This window comes from Atractosteus spatula, chromosome 2, assembly GCF_055471065.1.
Source record: "Atractosteus spatula isolate fAtrSpa1 chromosome 2, fAtrSpa1.hap1, whole genome shotgun sequence".
Lineage (NCBI taxonomy): Eukaryota > Metazoa > Chordata > Actinopteri > Semionotiformes > Lepisosteidae > Atractosteus > Atractosteus spatula.
Genome location: NC_142707.1, coordinates 73,803,037 through 73,822,743, shown reverse-complemented (window position 1 = coordinate 73,822,743; position 19,707 = coordinate 73,803,037). Strand labels below are relative to the sequence as shown.

The window sequence follows — 19,707 nt, the reverse complement described above, 5'->3', positions numbered from 1 at the left end:
TAGCACCTGGACTTTAATGTACTGCACTGTTTTCACTATGTTCTGTCTTGGCTGTATTATAACATCTTTTGTCTAAATTTATTGTCCATGTCTGTTTGTCATTTGTGCCTATTTTTTTTCTCTACTGTTACTGGGTAGAGCTGAATGAGTAAGCATTCCAATACACTTGTTGTATATGGCAAATAAAAAATCTTGAATCTTGAATCTATTAATAAAACAGAGCGTCCTCCATTAAATTTAACTAATGCATGATTTCTTCTTCTGTTTCATCTAAATGAGGGGAATACAAAGTCAAATCAGGATTTCAGATATTAATAAGTGAGCGCTTTTGTCTAAAATCTTTCTTGCCGTCATCTAGACAGTGTACATTGATGAACATTGATGTTACACGTCTGTCTTCACTGTTATGGTACAGTTTCAACATATTTATAAGCTCTTCTGCGATTTCTGGCAATTATAAAAATAACCCTTCTTCACTCTTTTGCCTTTGTTTAACTGAAAGAATTCAGTGAAAAAATCCTTAATTACAAAACTATCACATATAATAATTCATCCAGATACACACACTCATGCCGGAGACAATTTTTCCAGAAACAACCTTACAGAGTAACTCTTTGGACTGTGCAGTAGTGTACAGTACAATAAGAAATATATTGTATTTATTTATTTCTAGAGCAATTACATTTGTAGTGGCAAGGCTTATTAATAATACAGGAATTAAGTTGCTGCTCCCTTGCCAGTCCCTCTCTCCCTCATCTCAGTGGTGCTGGACACAGAGAGGCCATTCCATTTGGTTCAGATTTAAGGTGCTGATAGAGTTTCCTGATAAGGAACAACTCCCAAGGCTGAGATTCTCCAGCCACCCTAATAAATGGTCATCTCTGGAGCCTTACTGTCTGGGAGATTCCAAGGGAGAGTCTCATCCCAGGTTATTTACAACCCTAATGTCAGAGAGCATTGTTACTCATCCTCCACCTCGATCAGCCAATCAGGAACTGGTAGGGAAGGGTAACTCCACATGGGTCTCGAAAGGCTGCGGAACTTTCAACCAATGAACAACTGTAGTTCCTCCAGATAAAACAGGCAGCACAGGGCCCAGAAGGTGCCCCTCCAGGACATTCTGAGACTCATCTCGGACAATAACATGACAGCCAGTGTGCTAACAGCCAGGACTAACTAGCTGGTCTTCAGAGAGCCACTGCTAGTGTGCCGCAGCAGGAATCTCTCCCTCCTTCTCCCACACCTCCAGCTGCACCAGGACAGGCTGGCACCAGGCCAGAGGCCGCAGATTGGACGCAGCAACAGCCTGTTGCTGTTTCTTTGTGTCTGCGGGAGATATTAATCCACAGAGATTGAGTAAGTATTCAACATTCTGCATTACAGAACGAGAATTCAATTGTTACCTCAACCCCAGTTGATATCAATTTAATTCCTATGAGTGATGTACTTGCTTTGGAGTATCTAGTGTAGAAGTTGAAATCAAAGCTCATTAACGAAACGGTAAAAATGAATGGTATACTGAATCTATGTCTCTCTTGGTTTGTAACTCTTCATGATTGAAAATATACCTTTTGTATTCTGCGAACCCTCACTATAAGATCTGTTATGTTTATATGCACATTTAATACAGTATATTAATAAATGTATTCTCGTGTATTAGTATCCGTGTGTGCATTGCTGAGGTATTCCGCAAGGTCAGTTTTCTAATAGCCATCAAAGAATCATTTTGTGACTTACTGCTACAATTAATAATTGTCCTAGTAAATGCACAAAACCCCTACTCATTAATAGTCTACCCAGCAAGATAATAACTTTGAGACTTTGTATTAATTAATGTTTTGCAGATATTCTAGTCATTAGTCCAGAACTGTTAAATATGTAAGGTAGAAGATATTTAAATTTACCCCAAAGATTGTTTAAAAGCAATATTACATGGTATTTTATGAGGATATTTTCTAGATGAATGTTTACATTCAGTTTGGGCAGTGTTACAACACAAAGTGCTGCAGGTAACAATAGAAGAATAGGAGGCTTCAACCCAAGTGGAGAGGCTGTGACACAGTCATGCCCTGCAGGCAGCTGTTAGGGTTTACAGGCTGAAACCCAAGTATATGAGCCCAAGGATCTTTGTATGTTTTCGGTGTGGATCATAACTTGCTGAGGGCAGCCAAAGGCACTATGATGGCAGTGATTACTGACTTAGTATCTAGTGGAGAAGGCTGCTAGACACTGTCTTAAAGTATTGTCAGGACGCCACTGGAATACTGAATTTGCTATGGTGTTCAGGTGACTTTTGGAAGCAGATTCCTTGTCAGGAACTAGAATGTGAGTAGAGACTTAGAGGTAAGAGTCAGGTCTGTTTACTTACACAGTGGAACTGTGCAGCAGGCTGAACTTCCACAGGAACACAGTAACGGAGCAGTTTCTCAGTGGCTTCTGGGGAATAAATAGCAGATCTGTGAGGGAATGATTAGTTGAAAGATTGGGTGCCTGATTGGTAGGGGGACGGTCGGATCAAAACGCAGTCAACTGAGTACTGAGACTTACAGAGGACTGTCATCACTCATGGGAATATCACTCGAGGGCTGTGAGCTGCCACCGGCCCAGGTTTAACAGTGCCTCCTCCTTAACAAGTGTCCTCTGGGTGCCAGATGAGCACTTTAGGGAAACCAGGGTACATCAGAATGCTGGATCAATCAATAGACCCAACACGTATTGCCCATCCAGTACTGCAACCATCTCCTTCCATTGTCACCTATTTGAATTTGAACAACACTAATACAGATGCAGCCATTCAAAATACACGGTACAAACCCGTGGTACGGTAAACTACCCACAAGCCACCGCAGGGCACCTAATATTGATCATATTTTTCCTCCCAGAACTTGTAAATTGTTGTTGTTATCCTATAAAGCGCTTTGAGAAGCATACTGTCCAGCTTGTCAGGTGCATTCTTTTGTAAAATAATAAGTAGAGCTTTGGGCTTATTAGTGCTCCACTTACAGCAACCCAATGTAAATACATTTTGTCTCCAAATCCACCACCACTTGTATGAATCATAGCCCTGCCAAATGATGCAAATTCCGCTGCAATGGTTGTGTGCAGGAATTATTCAGTTTGGCATCTCCACGTTCAAGTAAACACTGCTCTGTGTGCAAATGCAAATGCATTTAAAAAAAGTTTTTTTTTAAAAAAAGCCACCTTTAAAGGCGCTATATAAAATAAAGTTTATTATTATTATTATTATTAATATTGATGATATTCTTCTTCCCAGGACTTGTAAAATTGTTGTTGTTATTGTTGTTATCCTGTAAAGCGCTTTGAGAAGCATACTGTCCAGCATATTGTATTTCATTGCACTTTGACAGATCGTCTTATAATCACTTGTTGTTAGAATATCCCCCAAGATGATATTCCCCCCAAGAGTATATAGAGGATATCCCCCAAGAGGTATCCAGGTAACAGTGAAACGGGTGTACAGTCTCAGGAGATCGCCCATATTCCATGTAAATAGTTCCCTGGTTCCGCACCCCCTGATGTCTCTCTCTCTCTCTGTCTCTCTCTCTGTCTATCTCTCTGTCCGTTTTAGTATTGAATATTTATATGGAATTTTACCACTGAAGGGAAATCTTAGTAGCTGAGCATAAAAAGAATAGGAGCATACTGTAACGCATGTGAAGGCCATAAACGATATTAATTTGGAACATAAACATACAGTATATGGCTGGTCTCGGTACTTTAAAGAAAACATACACACCAGTATTCCATTTCTCCCTAAACATTTTAAGCATCGAAGTCTTCAACTAACGTGATACCGGAGTCAACGAGCATACTTTTAGAATTTGATTAAAAAAAATTAATACTTTCATTGGAGTTTAAATAAAGTTGATGTTTTATCTAAGGGCTCGCTCGCCTGCGTCTGAAGAGCGGCTTCTAAACTGTGAAAGCATGTGTCTGTCTTTCCGTAGGGGGAAGGGAATCTGATCTGCAAGGCCCTTTGGCTACAAAAGTAAAAAGAAGGCGCTCGCTCTCTCTCTCTCTCTCTTTTGATTATTACATCCAATAATCAAAAATGACACAATAAACATAATAACCATAATAACGACCAACCAACAAAAACAACCATATAAACATAATACCAACCAAAAACATAGATAACAACCACAATACAAAATCAAATATATCAAACCATTAAACTCTCTCAAATTCCACCAATTATCATAATCCCGCCCCTTATGCAAAACCAAACCCTTCTCCCATCCCAGTTTATCCTATTTATCATAAACAAAATCCACCTCAATTTTCAACATAAAGCATTACACAAAATCAGTACCTCAACACTCCGTACTCAACAACGATAATTCACAAACAGCCAGAACATGTAACTCCACATTCCCAAACAGACCTCATTTCCATAGCCCCGCCCCTTATGCAAAACCAACATCCCTCCCCTATTCTCTCTCTCCGCTGGCGTTTCTAATCGTTTTTATTTTAAAATAAATTTTAGCAAAGTCATGTATTTTAAAAATCTTAAGATTTCTATATTTATGTCTTTATTTAGTGGTTTCATTAGTGACAAAGGATAAACTTTCTTGGAAAAATGTCTTTTATGTAAACCATGTTTGCTATTAATTAATTTAGGGCTAGAATATGTTCATTGTCTTTCAATGAAAGAAGGGTTCCTTTCGCCGTAGTCGGGTTGACATTAGAAGCTTGCCACGCCCGGACTGTTACACCAATGTTAAACATGTTAAAGCGATTTCATTGAGGAGCCTAGCTTTCTTAACTAGTAAGTACTGTACTTACTGGGTTTTTGAGGGGGGGAGGTGTCTTTCGCTGGAAATCTCGCACCCTTCTACTTTGAAAATACCTGTGAAACCGGTTTAATTCGTCACAGCCAGCACTCCCGCAGAGAGGGGGGTTGTACTTGCAGTGTATCGGTATACAGTAGATGGGAAAGCCAGAGCCGACCACTACGCCGCCCATGTGTTATGCTCTTCATTAATGTCTAAGCCGGAACACATCATTATATCTCATTTTGTATTTCTTAAAAAAAAAATCGTTTGCCCAGTCTAACAGTATTGTTGTTATTGTTTTTATCCTGTAAAGCGCTTTGAGGAGCCAGCTTTAAAGGCGCCATATACAATAAAGTTCATTATTATTACTATTGTTAATTTGCTGATCAGAGAGGTGAACATTATTACGCAGAAGACAAAGATAGCGGTTTACGTTGCATTGTGCATTGTGCTGCTGTAATACAGTTTTAAATAATTAAAAGTCTAAACAGTATCAGCTTTATTTATGGGTTTTAAATAAAGGCGATTTAAATGTGATTTAAATCAATATAAATGTTTATATTGTAACGCATAGGTGACTATTCATTGTTATTAAAATGACTTAAATTCGATCATGTTGTGATATTTAGAAATATAAATTTGTTATAAGTCATGGCTCCAGAGGGATTCAAACACACAGCGTGTGACGTGGGAGTCAGGAACCTAACCCACAGCGCCACCGGCGAGGTACATGAGTATAATTATATCGTTATTAAGTTGTTTAGATATGCGATTCCATATTATATTCCCTTTTAATCAAATTCTAAAAGTATGCTTGTTGACTCCGGTATCACGTTAGTTAAAGACTTCGTAAAAAGTTTAGGGAGAAATGGAATACTGGTGTGTATGTTTTCTTTAAAGTACCGAGACCAGCCATATACTGTATGTTCAAGTTCCAAAATTAATATCGTTTATGGCCTTCACACGCGTTACAGTATGCTCCTATTCTTTTTGTGCTCAGCTACCAAGATTTCCCTTCAGTGGTAAAATTCCATATAAATATTCAATACTTAAACGGGCACAGTAAACACATTAAATATACATATACATACTGTATACAGTACAGTTTGTATACAGTAATATGTTTATGTTCCTAAATCAATCTCTTTTATAAGCATGTGAAAGGCATGGTGAAGCAGAGATTCTCAAAAATTACTGTACTTTGCATGATTGGAAACAAATGCGTGATTGCGAAATGCTGTGGTGTTACTTTTACAAAGACGGTCAATGAAAAAAAGAATGTGGACCAGGGCAATACTTTGAGTTTACAGCTTGTCCAAGGTTATTCATTATTAATACTATTAGTACTATCTTCGTTAAAGACTTTGATGGCGACAGCTCAAACATGAGAGGTTGAGCTTTATTAGCTCCACCTTGCGGAAATTCCGGATACTATTATTTTACTTGCGGTACTATAGGAGAATTTACGGTAACTCACGGTAGACTGCGTAAAGCGCACCGCAAAATAATGCGGTATCGCCCGCTTGTTTTGAATGGCTGCATCTATATGTCCCCAAAAAACAACCACATTAAATAGATTAAATAGCAGAAAGAATAAATAATTAAATCATAGTTAGAAAAACATCTTTAATTAACAACAGAACATACTGTTGCTGACAATGAATTCTTTACTCATAATGTTACTTCTAATTGGTTTTGACTATTACCGTTTATTGAGTATTTTCCTAATACATTAGGCTTAATATGGAGTTTGGGTTACTCTGTAATGCACAGAAAGCCCGTAAATTGTGATCAGTAGGTTCATTGATGACCTGTTCATTTTTGTCAAAATAATCCTCATAATTTCTTGAATGAAATACAATCTTCTCATTTCAGGCATTAGTAATAGAGTATATGTTTAGAGATTTTCCTAAATGCCATGAAATTTTCTTCAATTCTTGGATGAAACTTGAGAGTTTTATTTCCCAGTGTATTCTTCACAGCATTATCTTTTGGTTGGATCCTTCATTGCCATGGACATTGCCTCTTATAAATGAAAGATAAGCTAGCTTAATAAGCATAATGGAATAGAGGTATATGCAGAACTTTTGGAAAATTTGTTTTCTGCTAATTTCAGACAAAATCAAGAGACATTCATTGATAAAAATGTAACTCATGAAGGTGGTTGCAAATTTCATTCTTGATGGAGAATCCATCTTCAAGAATCCAGAAAAGAATTTTCCTTTCTAATTTCATTCGGTACCCTTCATTATCTTGAGGTGTCATTCCGGGCGACAGTTATCATAAATCCAGAGTTTTCAGGCCACAGATGCAGTCTGGTATTCTGGACAGTGAATGTGTGCACAATCTTGCTCTTCAGGGTTCTAAATTGTAATATTTTGTTTTGTATTTTTCGATTGCAGAAAGGTGATTAAACTGGATGGGGCTGTCTAGTCAGGAGTGGTGAGGCAGACCATGTTTATGACACATTTAACAGCCCTTTCAGCAACAAAGTCAGCAACGCAGATCCTTGAAAGGCCTTCTCAATCGCATTTAAGGCTGACCTTCTACCTTAGCCCTGTTGCTCCTGTTGATGTTGACACCTAAAACAAGCACAGTTGAATCAAGCTTAGATGAAGGTTAGAAAGGTTAACAAAATTCAGCTTCTTAGTATGGTATATCCAGGTAATTTTCAACATTAACAAAAATATTTTGGTCTATTTCTATTTATTCCATTTACATCCTATAAGCTACAATATAATGTCCATGTGGAAAAGCATCTACAGAGAAAGGATATAGACAATTAAAAGTTTGTTTAAGATGAAAAGTGCATTGATCTAACAGAAGTGATTATTAATTGCAAAGATGTGGATTTAAAACATGTTTTAGCCAGAGCCTTTTAGGATTTATATTATGATCACATTTTTGTACTTTACATATAATTATAATTATAACTAATATTTTTTTATTTAATGCATAATTGTTATTAATTCAACAGATAACTCATTGTACTTATAATAAATGAATTATTTCTATTTAAGATCCTTTTAGTCAGGAGATGCTAATGCAGCCTTAGGCTGCAACTTGTTTGCTCTTTCAGTTTCTGCCCCAGACCTGTTTTTGTTTTAGATTAATTTTAAAGCTTCTGCAAGACAGCCCAGATATAGTGACAGCACACCTGTGTTGACTGTAATGACAGTGACTCAGATAACCTAATTTATGGAACTTGGCATTTCTGAAAAAGGATGTGTCAGGATTTAGACATTTCTTTCATCCACTTTTTAACCACTATTTCCAATGCAGGGTCACAGAGAAGCTGAAGCCTATCCTGTTCAGAAATGGACAGAAGACAGGATACACCTAGTACAGGATACCAGTCCATTGCATTAAAAAACACTTAATCATCATCCAGTCCTTGTACTTTACATTTTAAAGAACATAAAGAATAATTCATAATGTAACCATGTTATCAATCATATGTTAATTACAAGCTAATTTTAATTCATTAACATTTTTCATCAATAATTAGCTTGATGTCTTTATCATTTTTATTGTATTGTGTTTCTATTGTATTCTGTTTGAATAGATCTTTTTTTTAATCAACACTCATTTCAATTTAATTTGGTTTGCAAAAAGGTTAAAAGGCCCTTTGCCACCCGTAGAAAACTTTGTTTCTTATGCCTCTTTACATTCCCTAGTCTTTTTTACAATCCAGTAGGGAGCTGCAATCATCCTGCTGTTATTGTCAGGTACTTGTTGTTGGTGCTGGCAGTGGTTGGGGGGGTCGAGTTCTCAACACATAGTGAATAACTCCCGGTACAATAGACTCACAATAGACCCAATGAGGTGTAATCAACACCTGCTTCCAGCAGGAGAGCCCAGTAGGTGCACAACATATATAAATTGAAGACCTTCAGCATTTTTACTAAGAAATAAAGCACTCTGTAGTGACTGATTTGATTATCTAAAAGTATATGAATGATTTATTTGCATATGTGAGCATTCTTCGAATCTCAATTTTGAACTATCTGTAGACTTTTCTGTCACCAAGTTATTTGAATGGAATCCAACTTGATGGAATTAACTGAATCTCAAACCGTGCAATATTGTTTTCCAACTATAAATGGATCTTGCACCAAAGAACTTCGGTCCACAGCTGTTTCTGTCATTCTTTATGTGTCTATGTTTGCTGTGGTAATTCTGACAGTGTGTGGAAACCTGATTGTGATCATTTCCATCACTCACTTCAAGCAACTACACACACCGACTAACCTGCTGGTATTGTCCTTGGCTGTGGTTGATCTTCTAGTAGGGGTGTTTGTGATGCCTTTTGATATGGTGAAATTAATAGAATCATGTTGGTATTTTGGAAGTTTTATTTGCTCTTTTCGTACTGCATTCAGTTTCTGCCTAACATCAGTTTCAATCAGTAGCTTAATATTTATAGCCATTGATCGCTATTTTGCTGTATTTAACCCATTTCTTTACTCCACTAAAATTACACTTAATATATCATTGTTCTGCATAGTACTTAGCTGGCTTTCATCACTGTGTTATAATTTGTCACTCTTTTTCTTCAATGGCAATAATGATAGTGAAAAACTAAATGGCTGCTTTGGAGATTGTTTCATTTTAATCAATGCAACCTGGGGAATAATTGATCTGCTTGTTACATTTATTTTCCCTTGTTATGTTATGATAATATTGTATGCAAGGATATTTTTGGTTGCTAAAAAGCAAGCACAAGCAATAAATTCTATAACAAATCAAATAACATTTACAAATGGAATCAACAGAATTTCCAAAAAATCTGAATGGAAAGCTGCAAAAACTTTAGGAATTGTAGTATTTGTCTTCCTGTTTTGTTGGATACCTTACTATGTTTTCATTGTCATTGATGGATTCGCAACCTTTACTGTTCCTCTTATAGTCTCTAATTCTCTGACTTGGCTGGTTTATTGTAACTCTTGCATAAACCCCATAATCTATGCCTTTTTGTATCCTTGGTTTCAGAAGTCCACAAGACTCATTTTAACATTTCAAATATGTAGTTCAGGTTCATCCTTGAATAGCCTGATCACTGAGAAACTCTGAATTGTTTTCTTTCAGTTTCAGAAAGAGTACAGGAAAGAGAAATTTAAAGAGTCCACAAATAATCTGTGTGAAATATATATGTTGATTACTTCTACAGTATGTTAGTATTTTCCTTTTCTAAATTAAGTCAAACCATATTTTTATTAACTGTATCATTACCTTACACTGAAGTGTCTGTTGCACCTGCTATTAAACAGCTTATATACAGTACTGTACAGTGTATATTACAAATAGTACCTGCAAGCTTTAATAATTTAACTTTTTGCTGTAAATTCAATCACTGGTTCAAATATAAGATGAGTATTATTTAGAGAAACCATCTTTCTACAGAAATGGTATTGACAGTTTGCTAGTAAGATCACATTTAGATGATACTCACCATGGTAGAAGAAAAATATTACTGCTCTGAGATTAATTTCCAGGCCCATAGGAACGAATAAATTATGAGGGGACATTATTTACATATTCATAAATTCTGAAAGACATTAAAAAATGTGACCAACATATCTAATTCCGGATATACTATATAGCTATTATTCTGAATAATTCTTATTCATGTCTTAAACATGAAACAAACCTGGATGTGCAAATGCAAACTGTATGAAATAGCTTTTTCACAGATTTTCGCTGAAAATTGTGGGTTGTGTCTAGAACAAGCTAACTAACCATGTATTCAAAGTTGATAGCATTGCTTCACTTGTTGCAGCTGGATGAAATCTTCAGATCAAGAAGAAACAACCACACAGCAGAAGACCTGAATGGTCTTATCTCATTTTTACATTTTCTTATGCTTTTCCAAAAGTATAAACGTCAATGTTATTTTCTTTTATATAGAGTGAGTTAAAATGTAATATATAATATTTGCTTTGCTTTTTATTTATTTGTGTTTTGTATATTTTACCCATGTTATTATACCACGTTATGAGCTTATTGAAAAGAAGAAATTTGGATTAGTAATTTAAAAATATGTGTACTGTTTTTTTAAGTCTGTGTTACTAATCTAATGAAATACTTTAATAGATAGATAGTTAAGACTTTATTGATCTTGTAAGAAAATGTATGTGTTACAGCGGTCCACCCCAAGACAAGCAAAAACAGACATCAGAATAGACGAAAAGTTATACAAAATAAATATAAAATAAATAAATACATAGATGTGTGCAAAATATGATGATCATAGTCACTGTAAAAACAATAAAATATGTGCATAATGTGCATAGGTTTATGCAGATTGACTGTCCAAAAAGTACAATGGAGCAACATGCTGTCCATAGACGAGCAAATGAAGGGCTAACAGTCCTAGCCTTGGGCAGCGTTATACACCCTGACAGCCGCCGGGAGGAAAGACCTGCGGAAACGTTCCCTTGAACACCATAGCTGGAGCAGTCTGTTGCTAAAAGTGCTCCGCTGCCCAGTAACAGTCCTATGAAGCGGATGAGAGGCATTGTTCATGATGGCTGTACCAATGTACTAGCAAATGAAAAAAAAATGTACAGTATAATCTCCAGAATGGCCTTATGAATACCAATTACACTAAAAGTAGGATTTCAACTTTTCCTAGTTACTGTATATGGATAATTATAATATAATTAATAAATGCTAAGTGCTGAAACTTGTGAGAATTGCTTCTATTCATCAATCAACAGTGCAACATTCTCATATATGAGGTTAACATAATAATGAACACATGACCCATGCTGGTATCTTTTTTTTTATTTTTCAATAAAAACCTATGTATAAGTGATGCATCTGTACCCCTACCATGATTATGGTCACTCATGAGCCAAAAGTATGCACAACACTACTCCCTAGATAGAGGCAAACTATGCCAAAGTACTAGGTTTCTTGCCCCAGGAGAATTCTACTATATGGGTTCATGGGGGTAAAATCACCTTGAGTCTTGCATGCTGAGTCTTGCATGCTGAACCTTGTTACACTTTACTCCTGTAAACTTATTTTTCAAATCAAATTCAGAGACTGATGGACATCTGTCTGTTAACACTAACGTGACAAGGGCAGCATTACCTCAGGTAGGATGTGGTTGTCCGTGGGCTCAGAGCATACACCAGTCCCTAGAACAGAGGTGAGCACAGCTATTGCAAACTTCCAGGTCTACTGTCACTGGAAATTTCAACACTGCTTCAAGGGGGTGAAGTCAGCTTCTGTAATGTGACAGAATTTGACTGTGTTTTCCTTTTCAGTATGTAAACTATTGGATGTGAGCCCATGAAGGTATATTTTGAAATCAAAGCACTAAAAATTAATTCAGTCCAAATCTCAAAGTTTTATCCACCTTCCTTCACTTGTTGCAGTTTAAGAGGTTTGGAAGAGAGATCCATCGACCCCAGCGGCTAATCATCTCTCCGTTCTTAAAATTATAAATATAATTTAAAATATGGTAAAAAATTAAAATATTTATTTTAAGCGACTCTAAGTTTCAACACATCTTCTCAATCCATCTTGGGATCCAGGAATGGATATTCAAAGCAAATATCAGAAGTGAAAGTCCTCATACCTGACAAATGTCCTTGGGAATAACGTTTGTTGCCAGTTGACATCATTGATGAAGGGTTGGCTAATAAAATCTTTTCCATGTTAATGAAACCTGATCACAATTCATAATCCAGAACAAGCATAGATATTCCCTTTGATGCTGACAAAAAGCCTATGCATCTAATGAATAATTGTATAGGGTGATACCACCTCTCCAGATATATAATGTGCATCTTTTTATGTGGAGGAGGTGGATGCAGAATGCACCTTAACAAAATTTAGTCATGCAGACTGTTCTATCAAGGTTGGTATCATTTTGATCTTTTATGAGAAAACTATGGCAGTATAACCATTCCTCCTTTAATATGAGAGTTGTGTTCCTGAAAAACCACATGCCACAGCAGAATGCACCTTAACAAAATTTAGTCATACAGACTGCTCTATCAAGGTTGGTATCATCGCAGAAGGGATATATTTTCATGAGAAGGGACGTGTTACCTAGGTAAATACAGCTGAACCCAGGGCTCTGCAAAGAGAGCAATCTCAGTGAACAATCTTGTAGGATGTTGAAAAGGTCAGTGGCGCTAGTGAGATGGAGACTCTGGGCCTGGAGTCCACAAGCAGAGGGCCCAGAGTTCTCAGACTATGGGTCCACCTGTCCTGGTTGCCCCGATGTGTTGGCCAATGTCAACACTACTCTTGGAAAAGAGTGCATGGAATAAGGAGTAAATAATTCACCAGTTGTTCATTAGTTGTTTACTAATGTACACTGTCTAGATGTGGAGAGTCTTGTTATGCGAAATATTTTAGACCTAAGCGATCGCTTACTAAACTCAGAGATCCTGACTGATTTGACTTTCTATTCATCCCCTTTACCTGAAGCCAAAAAAAAAGACATAGTTAAATTTATTGGAAAGCGCTTTGTTTTATTAACAGACACTCCGACTCAAACCTGTGTCGTACAGCAATATAGACGTGGGTAATGCCACCACAAGTAAACAATGTGCTTATCATGTAAATCCTGCTAAACTAGAAGCATTGCAGAAGGTGATATACTGTACATTATTAGTATTTGCAGAATCGTGGTTTAGTTCAAACAAGCAAGTCTGTGGAGTTCCCCTTGTTTATTGGTACCAAACCTTGATGGGACGTCATGGTTCTGTACGGATCACAGAAAAGTGAATGCTGAAACTCCACCAGACATTGTATGTACTGTTTAACCATAATCAAGGACCAATGCGCTGTACCCTTTTTTAATAGGGTTACTCCCTGGAAATTAGACACAAGAAGGGCATGAATAATGCTGTTTGGCTCTGGGGGAATTTTTCTGTTAACTGTAGAGTTATAGAGAAGACACGTTGTGTATTGCCTCTTTTCATACTTGTAAAAATGTTCCAATTGAAATGCAATGTGGAATATACTGTATTATTATTAGTATTAATAATGAATGACCATGGATGAGCTGTAAACTGAAGAGTTATAGAGAAGACATGTTGAGGCTTGTCTTTTCAGCTTGGAATTAACCTTTAGAGTGATCCTTTTGGCTATATTTTTTACATAGCCGGATGTATAAAAATAGTTTATTATTATAGCTTGTTATGAATGCGATGTACCTCTTTCAGGTTTACATCCGCATTAAGAAAATCTATATTTTGCCTCAATACAAATTTCAGCAATGAGAAATTTAACTTTAAATTTAGATTAAGAAAAACATTTCACACATACTGTACTGTAGTGGCTTTGAAAACATATGGTATCATACCGTATATGCAGTATATTTATACAGTATACAGATTTTTCCAGTACACAGATTAGAGCTTGTAGTATTCTGGATGTACAGATGCAGCCATTCAAAATGCACGGTACAAACCCGTACCGCACACAACTACCCACAAACCACCGCGGCATACTGCAGTAAGTGATTGGCTGGCCAAAATGACGGACAGGGGCACTCGTGAAGCATTGGTTGGTAGTGAATAGATTTAATCATTTAATCTTTTTACTGTGCACATTTTAATCCACTTAGTATTGAATATTTATGTGGAATTTTACATCTAAAGGGAAATTTTAGTAGCTGAGCATAAAAAGAAGAGGAGCATAATGCATCTGAGGGTCATAAACTATATTAATTTAGGAACATAAACATATTATGTAAACTATATATGGCTGGTATTGGTAGTTTAAAGAAAAAATACACACCGGTATTCCACTTTCTCCCTAAACATTTTAAGCATCAAAGTCTTACATGTGGTTATTTCGGAAACGTTTTTACGTGCTCCTTCTGACCATATTACGTTTATATACAGATGCAGCCATTCAAAGTTCACGGTACAAACCTGTACCGCGGGCAACTACGCGTGCACTATCGCACTGTACCGCAGGACGTGATTGGCTGGCCAAAATGACCGACAGGGGCACTCGTGGTTCATTGGTTGGTAGTGGAAAGATTTAATCATTTAATCTCTTTATTGTGCACGTTTTAATCCTCTTAGTATTGAATATTTATATGGAATTTTACAACTAAAGGGAAATTTTAGTAGCTGAGCATAAAAAGAAGAGGAGCATAAAACATAATTTAGAAACATAAACATATTATGTAAACTGTATATTTAACCAAATGTAGTCGTTTAACCAAGGCAGTCATGTGACAAACATATCAATGGAAAGTCTTATACTACTGTTTGTGCAACAATACATGAATGTAGTTACACCATTATTAGTTTATTTAGATATGCGAATCCATTTTATATTCCCTATTAATCAAATTCTAAAAGTATGCTTTTGTTTAATCTGATAATGAGCGTATTCGCAGAAAAGGCTAAAACAATCAATTTTCACAAAGTATATAAACGTACACTAATATGGTCAGAAGGAGCACGTAAAAATGTTTCCGAAATAACCACGTGAGACTTTGATGCTTAAAATGTTTAGGGAGAAATGGAATACTGGTGTGTATTTTTTCTTTAAACTATCAAGACCAGCCATATACAGTACGGTTTACATACAGTAATATGTTTATGTTCCTAAATTAATATCTTTTATGAGCATGTGAACGGCATACTTTGTATGATTGGAAATGAATGCGTGATCGGATCAACGAAATGCTGTGGTGTTACTTTTTGTCAATGAAAAAAAAAGTATTTTTGTTTACAAAGACAGTTACAAAGAATGTGGACCAGGGTAATACTTTGAGTTTACAGCTTGTCCAAGGTCATTCATTATTAATACTATTAGTAATATCTTCGGTAAAGACTTTGATGCATAAAATTTGTCCGAGCAATCTTGCTTTCATAAAATATACCAACTTTTTAATGTATAATGATTAACATGCTGTAATACGCAGTTTAAATTTAAAAGTCTAAAGAGTATACAACTTAAATTCTTAATTGAATAAAGATTGTCACTCAGCAGTGATTGGGATTCGAAACCGGATGTTTTCTGGTGACACCTCAAATGCTGTACATGAGAGGTTAAGCTTTATTAGTTCCTCCTGGCGGTTTTACAAGGTGATTCCGGATACTATTAACATAATCTTATTTGCATGCAGTATGTCGCAAAATCACTCGTTAAGATGCATTTTGATGCGACACGCCCACCGCGTTGTACCACAGCATACCCTGTACCTTGTTTTGAATGGCTGTATCTGTACTATATTTTCATCAGGACAGTAATTGGAGCACTGCAAATGTCCAAACCACAATCTACTGTCGTACCATAATATTGTGACTGTGTTTTTCGGTCAAAATAATATGAGTTACTCCCTTTTTGTAATAAATAAAAGCTCCGTTGAAAATGTTTTCAATCAAATGCCTAACAGGATACAATATCAAAATAACACCTGGGGTTCTATGTGCGTGGAGCTTGTCTCCCTGTGTTCATGGGGGTTTCCTCCAGGTGCACAGTCCAAAAAACACACTGGTAGGTTTTGGCTTCTCGGAAATTGACCCTGGTGTGAGTCTGTTTGTGTCTCTCTGTGTCCTGTTATGGACTGGAGTCCTGTAGACTACAGGATAGGGCTCCCCTGCAACCTTGTATTAGATTAATCAGTTTGAAAGTGATAGATGGATAGATGGAACACAATGTCTTATTTCCTCTAGGAATAAAGAAATAATCTTTTAAAATAAACGCATTTGAGTTTTCTAAATTTGATATGATCAAAAAGCAATTTCAGATTTACTTTTCAAAACAACTAGAATATCAAGGAAACAATAAAAAACATAATGATGTTCATTGTTAGTAGTGTTTGGTATTTTAAGGACTATAGCAGAGAGGTTCCAATTCATTTTTGTTTGGTTTTAATAGAAAAGTATGTGAAATGCAGATTGTGTTACAAAATCTTGGTACAAAAATTACACAAGAAAGAAGGGCATTACGTTTGTATAACATATAATTTAGGAGAGGAATTTTGGTAACAAGGGTCACCTATGAGACATTACTTTATCAACTATACTGTATATACTGTGCTTCTGTTCTTTATACAGGAAGAATTAGAGTCTAGATCTAAATGTTTTCTTCCAATGCAATTTTTTTAAAAGTATTCACAGGCCTACCATTTGTCTTTTTGTTGTTACTATAAGGACTTGAGATAAAAGTAGTAATACATTTAAGGGTTTGTCCTATGATATTAATATTTGTTATCTGTTCTTTTTAATTTTTTTAATTATTAATTTTTTTTTAATTTCTGATCTTACTTTCTGTTAAAGACTATTTTTAGTGTAAGAAGATCTAGCGACCTTTGTTTAATCTATTAAGATTTGATATGTTAAACATTATTTTTCCTTCAAAAATATTTAATTAGTATTTTCAAAGCTTACTCAATCAGATTTATCTGTTCTCTAGGCTCTGTTCAGACATGTAGCACATTGGGTGTCATTCACAGATTTTTTCACCAATAAAGAGTCATCAGCTCCTCCTTACAGCAGGAGTAGGAGGGGGCAGAGACCTATTAATGTACACACGATCAGGAGTAAAAATCAAACTCCTTGAAGACTTTGAGATATTCCTAAATACCTTGATTGTTTTGTACTCCTTCCTATGCCTTTTTGCTCTGTGTATTGAATATTTTTATGGATAAAATTAACAAAAAGGCAAAACATTTTCTTTCTACAATTTGTTGTGGATTTAACTTTCAACAGATTTTTCCAGTCCAATGGAAATTGCTCATGCAGAAGAACCTCAGGCTGTGCAGTATTGTTTTCCTTCGAGCAATGCATCTTGTCTAAAAGAAATGCGATCTAAAGCAGCTTATGCTGCTTTATACACGGTGCTGGTAATGATGGTTACCCTAACTGTGTGTGGAAACCTTGTTGTGATTATCTCTGTCTCTCATTTCAAGCAGCTCCACACACCAACTAACCTCATTCTGCTCTCTCTGGCTGTGGCAGACTTTCTAGTAGGACTGATTGTATTGCCTTTAAGTATGACAGCTTTAATAGAAACTTGTTGGTACTTTGGAGATATGCTGTGTTCTGTTTATAAGTTTTTTGACTCTGTTCTTATATCAGTTTCTCTCAGTAATCTGGTTTTAATAGCCATTGACCGCTATTTTGCTGTTTGTGACCCATTACTTTATTCTACTAGGATAACAGTAAATGTCATGCATTTATTAATACTATTTAGCTGGCTGTTATCACCGTCTTACATGTTGGCTTTTCTTTATCTAAATGGAAATTTTGATGGTGCAGATAAGCTAAATTCCTGTCTTGGAGAGTGTTTGTTTGTAGTTAGTGAAATATGGGGAATAATTAATCTGATAATTACTTTCATTTTGCCTTGTTTTATAATGATAGCTCTATATGTGAAAATTTTTTTAGTAGCCAAAAGACATGCAAAAGTAATCAGCTCTTCAGCAGAAAGAAAGCATGTGCGAGAAAACACAGGTAAAATTTCCAAAATATCGGAAAGAAAAGCTGCCAAAAAATTAGGAATTGTAGTGCTTGCCTTTCTTCTTTGTTGGATTCCATGTTACATCTGGATACTCACTGAAGGAAATGTTAATGTATCTACGACAGCGGCTCTCTTCACTCCTACTGTAATAGTTTATCTTAACTCCTGTGTCAATCCAATTCTGTATGCCTTACTTTATCCTTGGTTTCAGAAGTCATTGAAACTCATATTCACGTTTAAAATATGTTGTACAGCATCCTCGTTTATAAATCTTTTTTAAGACAAGCATGAAAATGTCTTGTATGTTGGATAGTGCTGTAACTGTGTTTACTTGAGATCTTTATGTAATTTCCAGTGTTTTTGTATGGTCCACTCCCCTTTTCTTTTTCATCTTCCTGACCAATACAGCAGACAACTAACAATACAGTAGACAGTAGTCTTCACTGAGTTGAATTAAATGACACACTGTTTGTCTGTTTAACTGTCAATTACTTCACAGTCAGAGGTGATAAGTTTGGTGTGTGGAGGTGCTTAGCCAGTAAGGACGTAAAACATAAGGACAGAGAGGCATCAAATGAGAGATGAAGAAAAATGTAACACCATGACAATCGACAGTCTGCATACTGACAAGGCCTGCAAGAAGCTTCTGAGTTATTTATGTCAGCTTTTCCCCCCTGAACATCCAGACACTCTCACATCACATTCAAATCTTGATTTGGTCAGTTCCAGCTAGCGGAGGTAGAGAGTTCATGTTGTAGTAGTGTGGGAATGCTAAGCCTAACCCAGCTGGGGTTTCCAGAGAGCAATCCTGCAATCTGTCCCTGAAGCCCCCCAGCCATCAGATTTGAAAATGCTCCTCAAACCAAAAAGTATGAGTGTAAAACAATCAAGACCATTGAAAAAAGCTCTTGAAAATTACTGGTGTTAAATAATGTGTCTTCTCTGGGCAAATTTGCAATCAGCTGAAAAACACTGTAAAACTGGTACTGAAATGAGTGGGTTTCTTCATGCCAGTGTAGAGTTTGGGTTATACAGTAAGAACAATTAAAGGTTGACTCCAGTTATACATCTAGTTGCCCAAAATTAAGAGATTTTACCCAGTAGAACAGGGTTTCTTACAACTTTTGATCTTATCCTGTTTGTTGTTGAAGCCGCCAGGGTAAAGGAGGTCTAATGGAACGTCTGGTTTGGAAATGAAGGGATTACCAACAAGTACCAGCGTACTGTACACAGTGTGTTTTTCTTTCTTTGGTACAGCAAATGTATGTGTTGCCTGGAATACTGAACTAAGCTGTTTAAGGAAAGTGGGGTTGTGGAAGATCTTTTTTGTGGTCTGTAGCAACCTGGTAGAGAGAAAAGGAACTGTGCGGTCATTAAGGAATGCTCCTCGGGATGGATTTTTCTTCTCATTACTTGGGACTAAGTTTTGAATGTGTTTGTTTTTGAGTCATACCTTGTT

The 19,707-nt window shown here is 36.2% G+C and overlaps 2 protein-coding genes across 2 annotated transcripts; both read left to right on the top strand.

Moving 5' to 3' along the window:
• Nucleotides 1–8,849: 8,849 nt before the first annotated feature.
• LOC148840256 (trace amine-associated receptor 13c-like) lies at nucleotides 8,850–9,869 on the top strand. The gene is made up of 2 exons (XM_088937020.1): nucleotides 8,850–9,165; nucleotides 9,304–9,869. Exons 1-2 carry the CDS (start codon nucleotides 8,850–8,852, stop codon nucleotides 9,867–9,869), a joined length of 882 nt encoding a protein of 293 aa, XP_088793146.1.
• Nucleotides 9,870–17,511: 7,642 nt separating this feature from the next.
• Nucleotides 17,512–18,528, top strand: LOC148840255 (trace amine-associated receptor 13c-like). The gene has a single exon (XM_088937007.1). The coding sequence runs from the start codon at nucleotides 17,512–17,514 to the stop codon at nucleotides 18,526–18,528; it is 1,017 nt and encodes a 338-aa protein (XP_088793133.1).
• The last annotated feature ends 1,179 nt before the right edge of the window (nucleotides 18,529–19,707 follow it).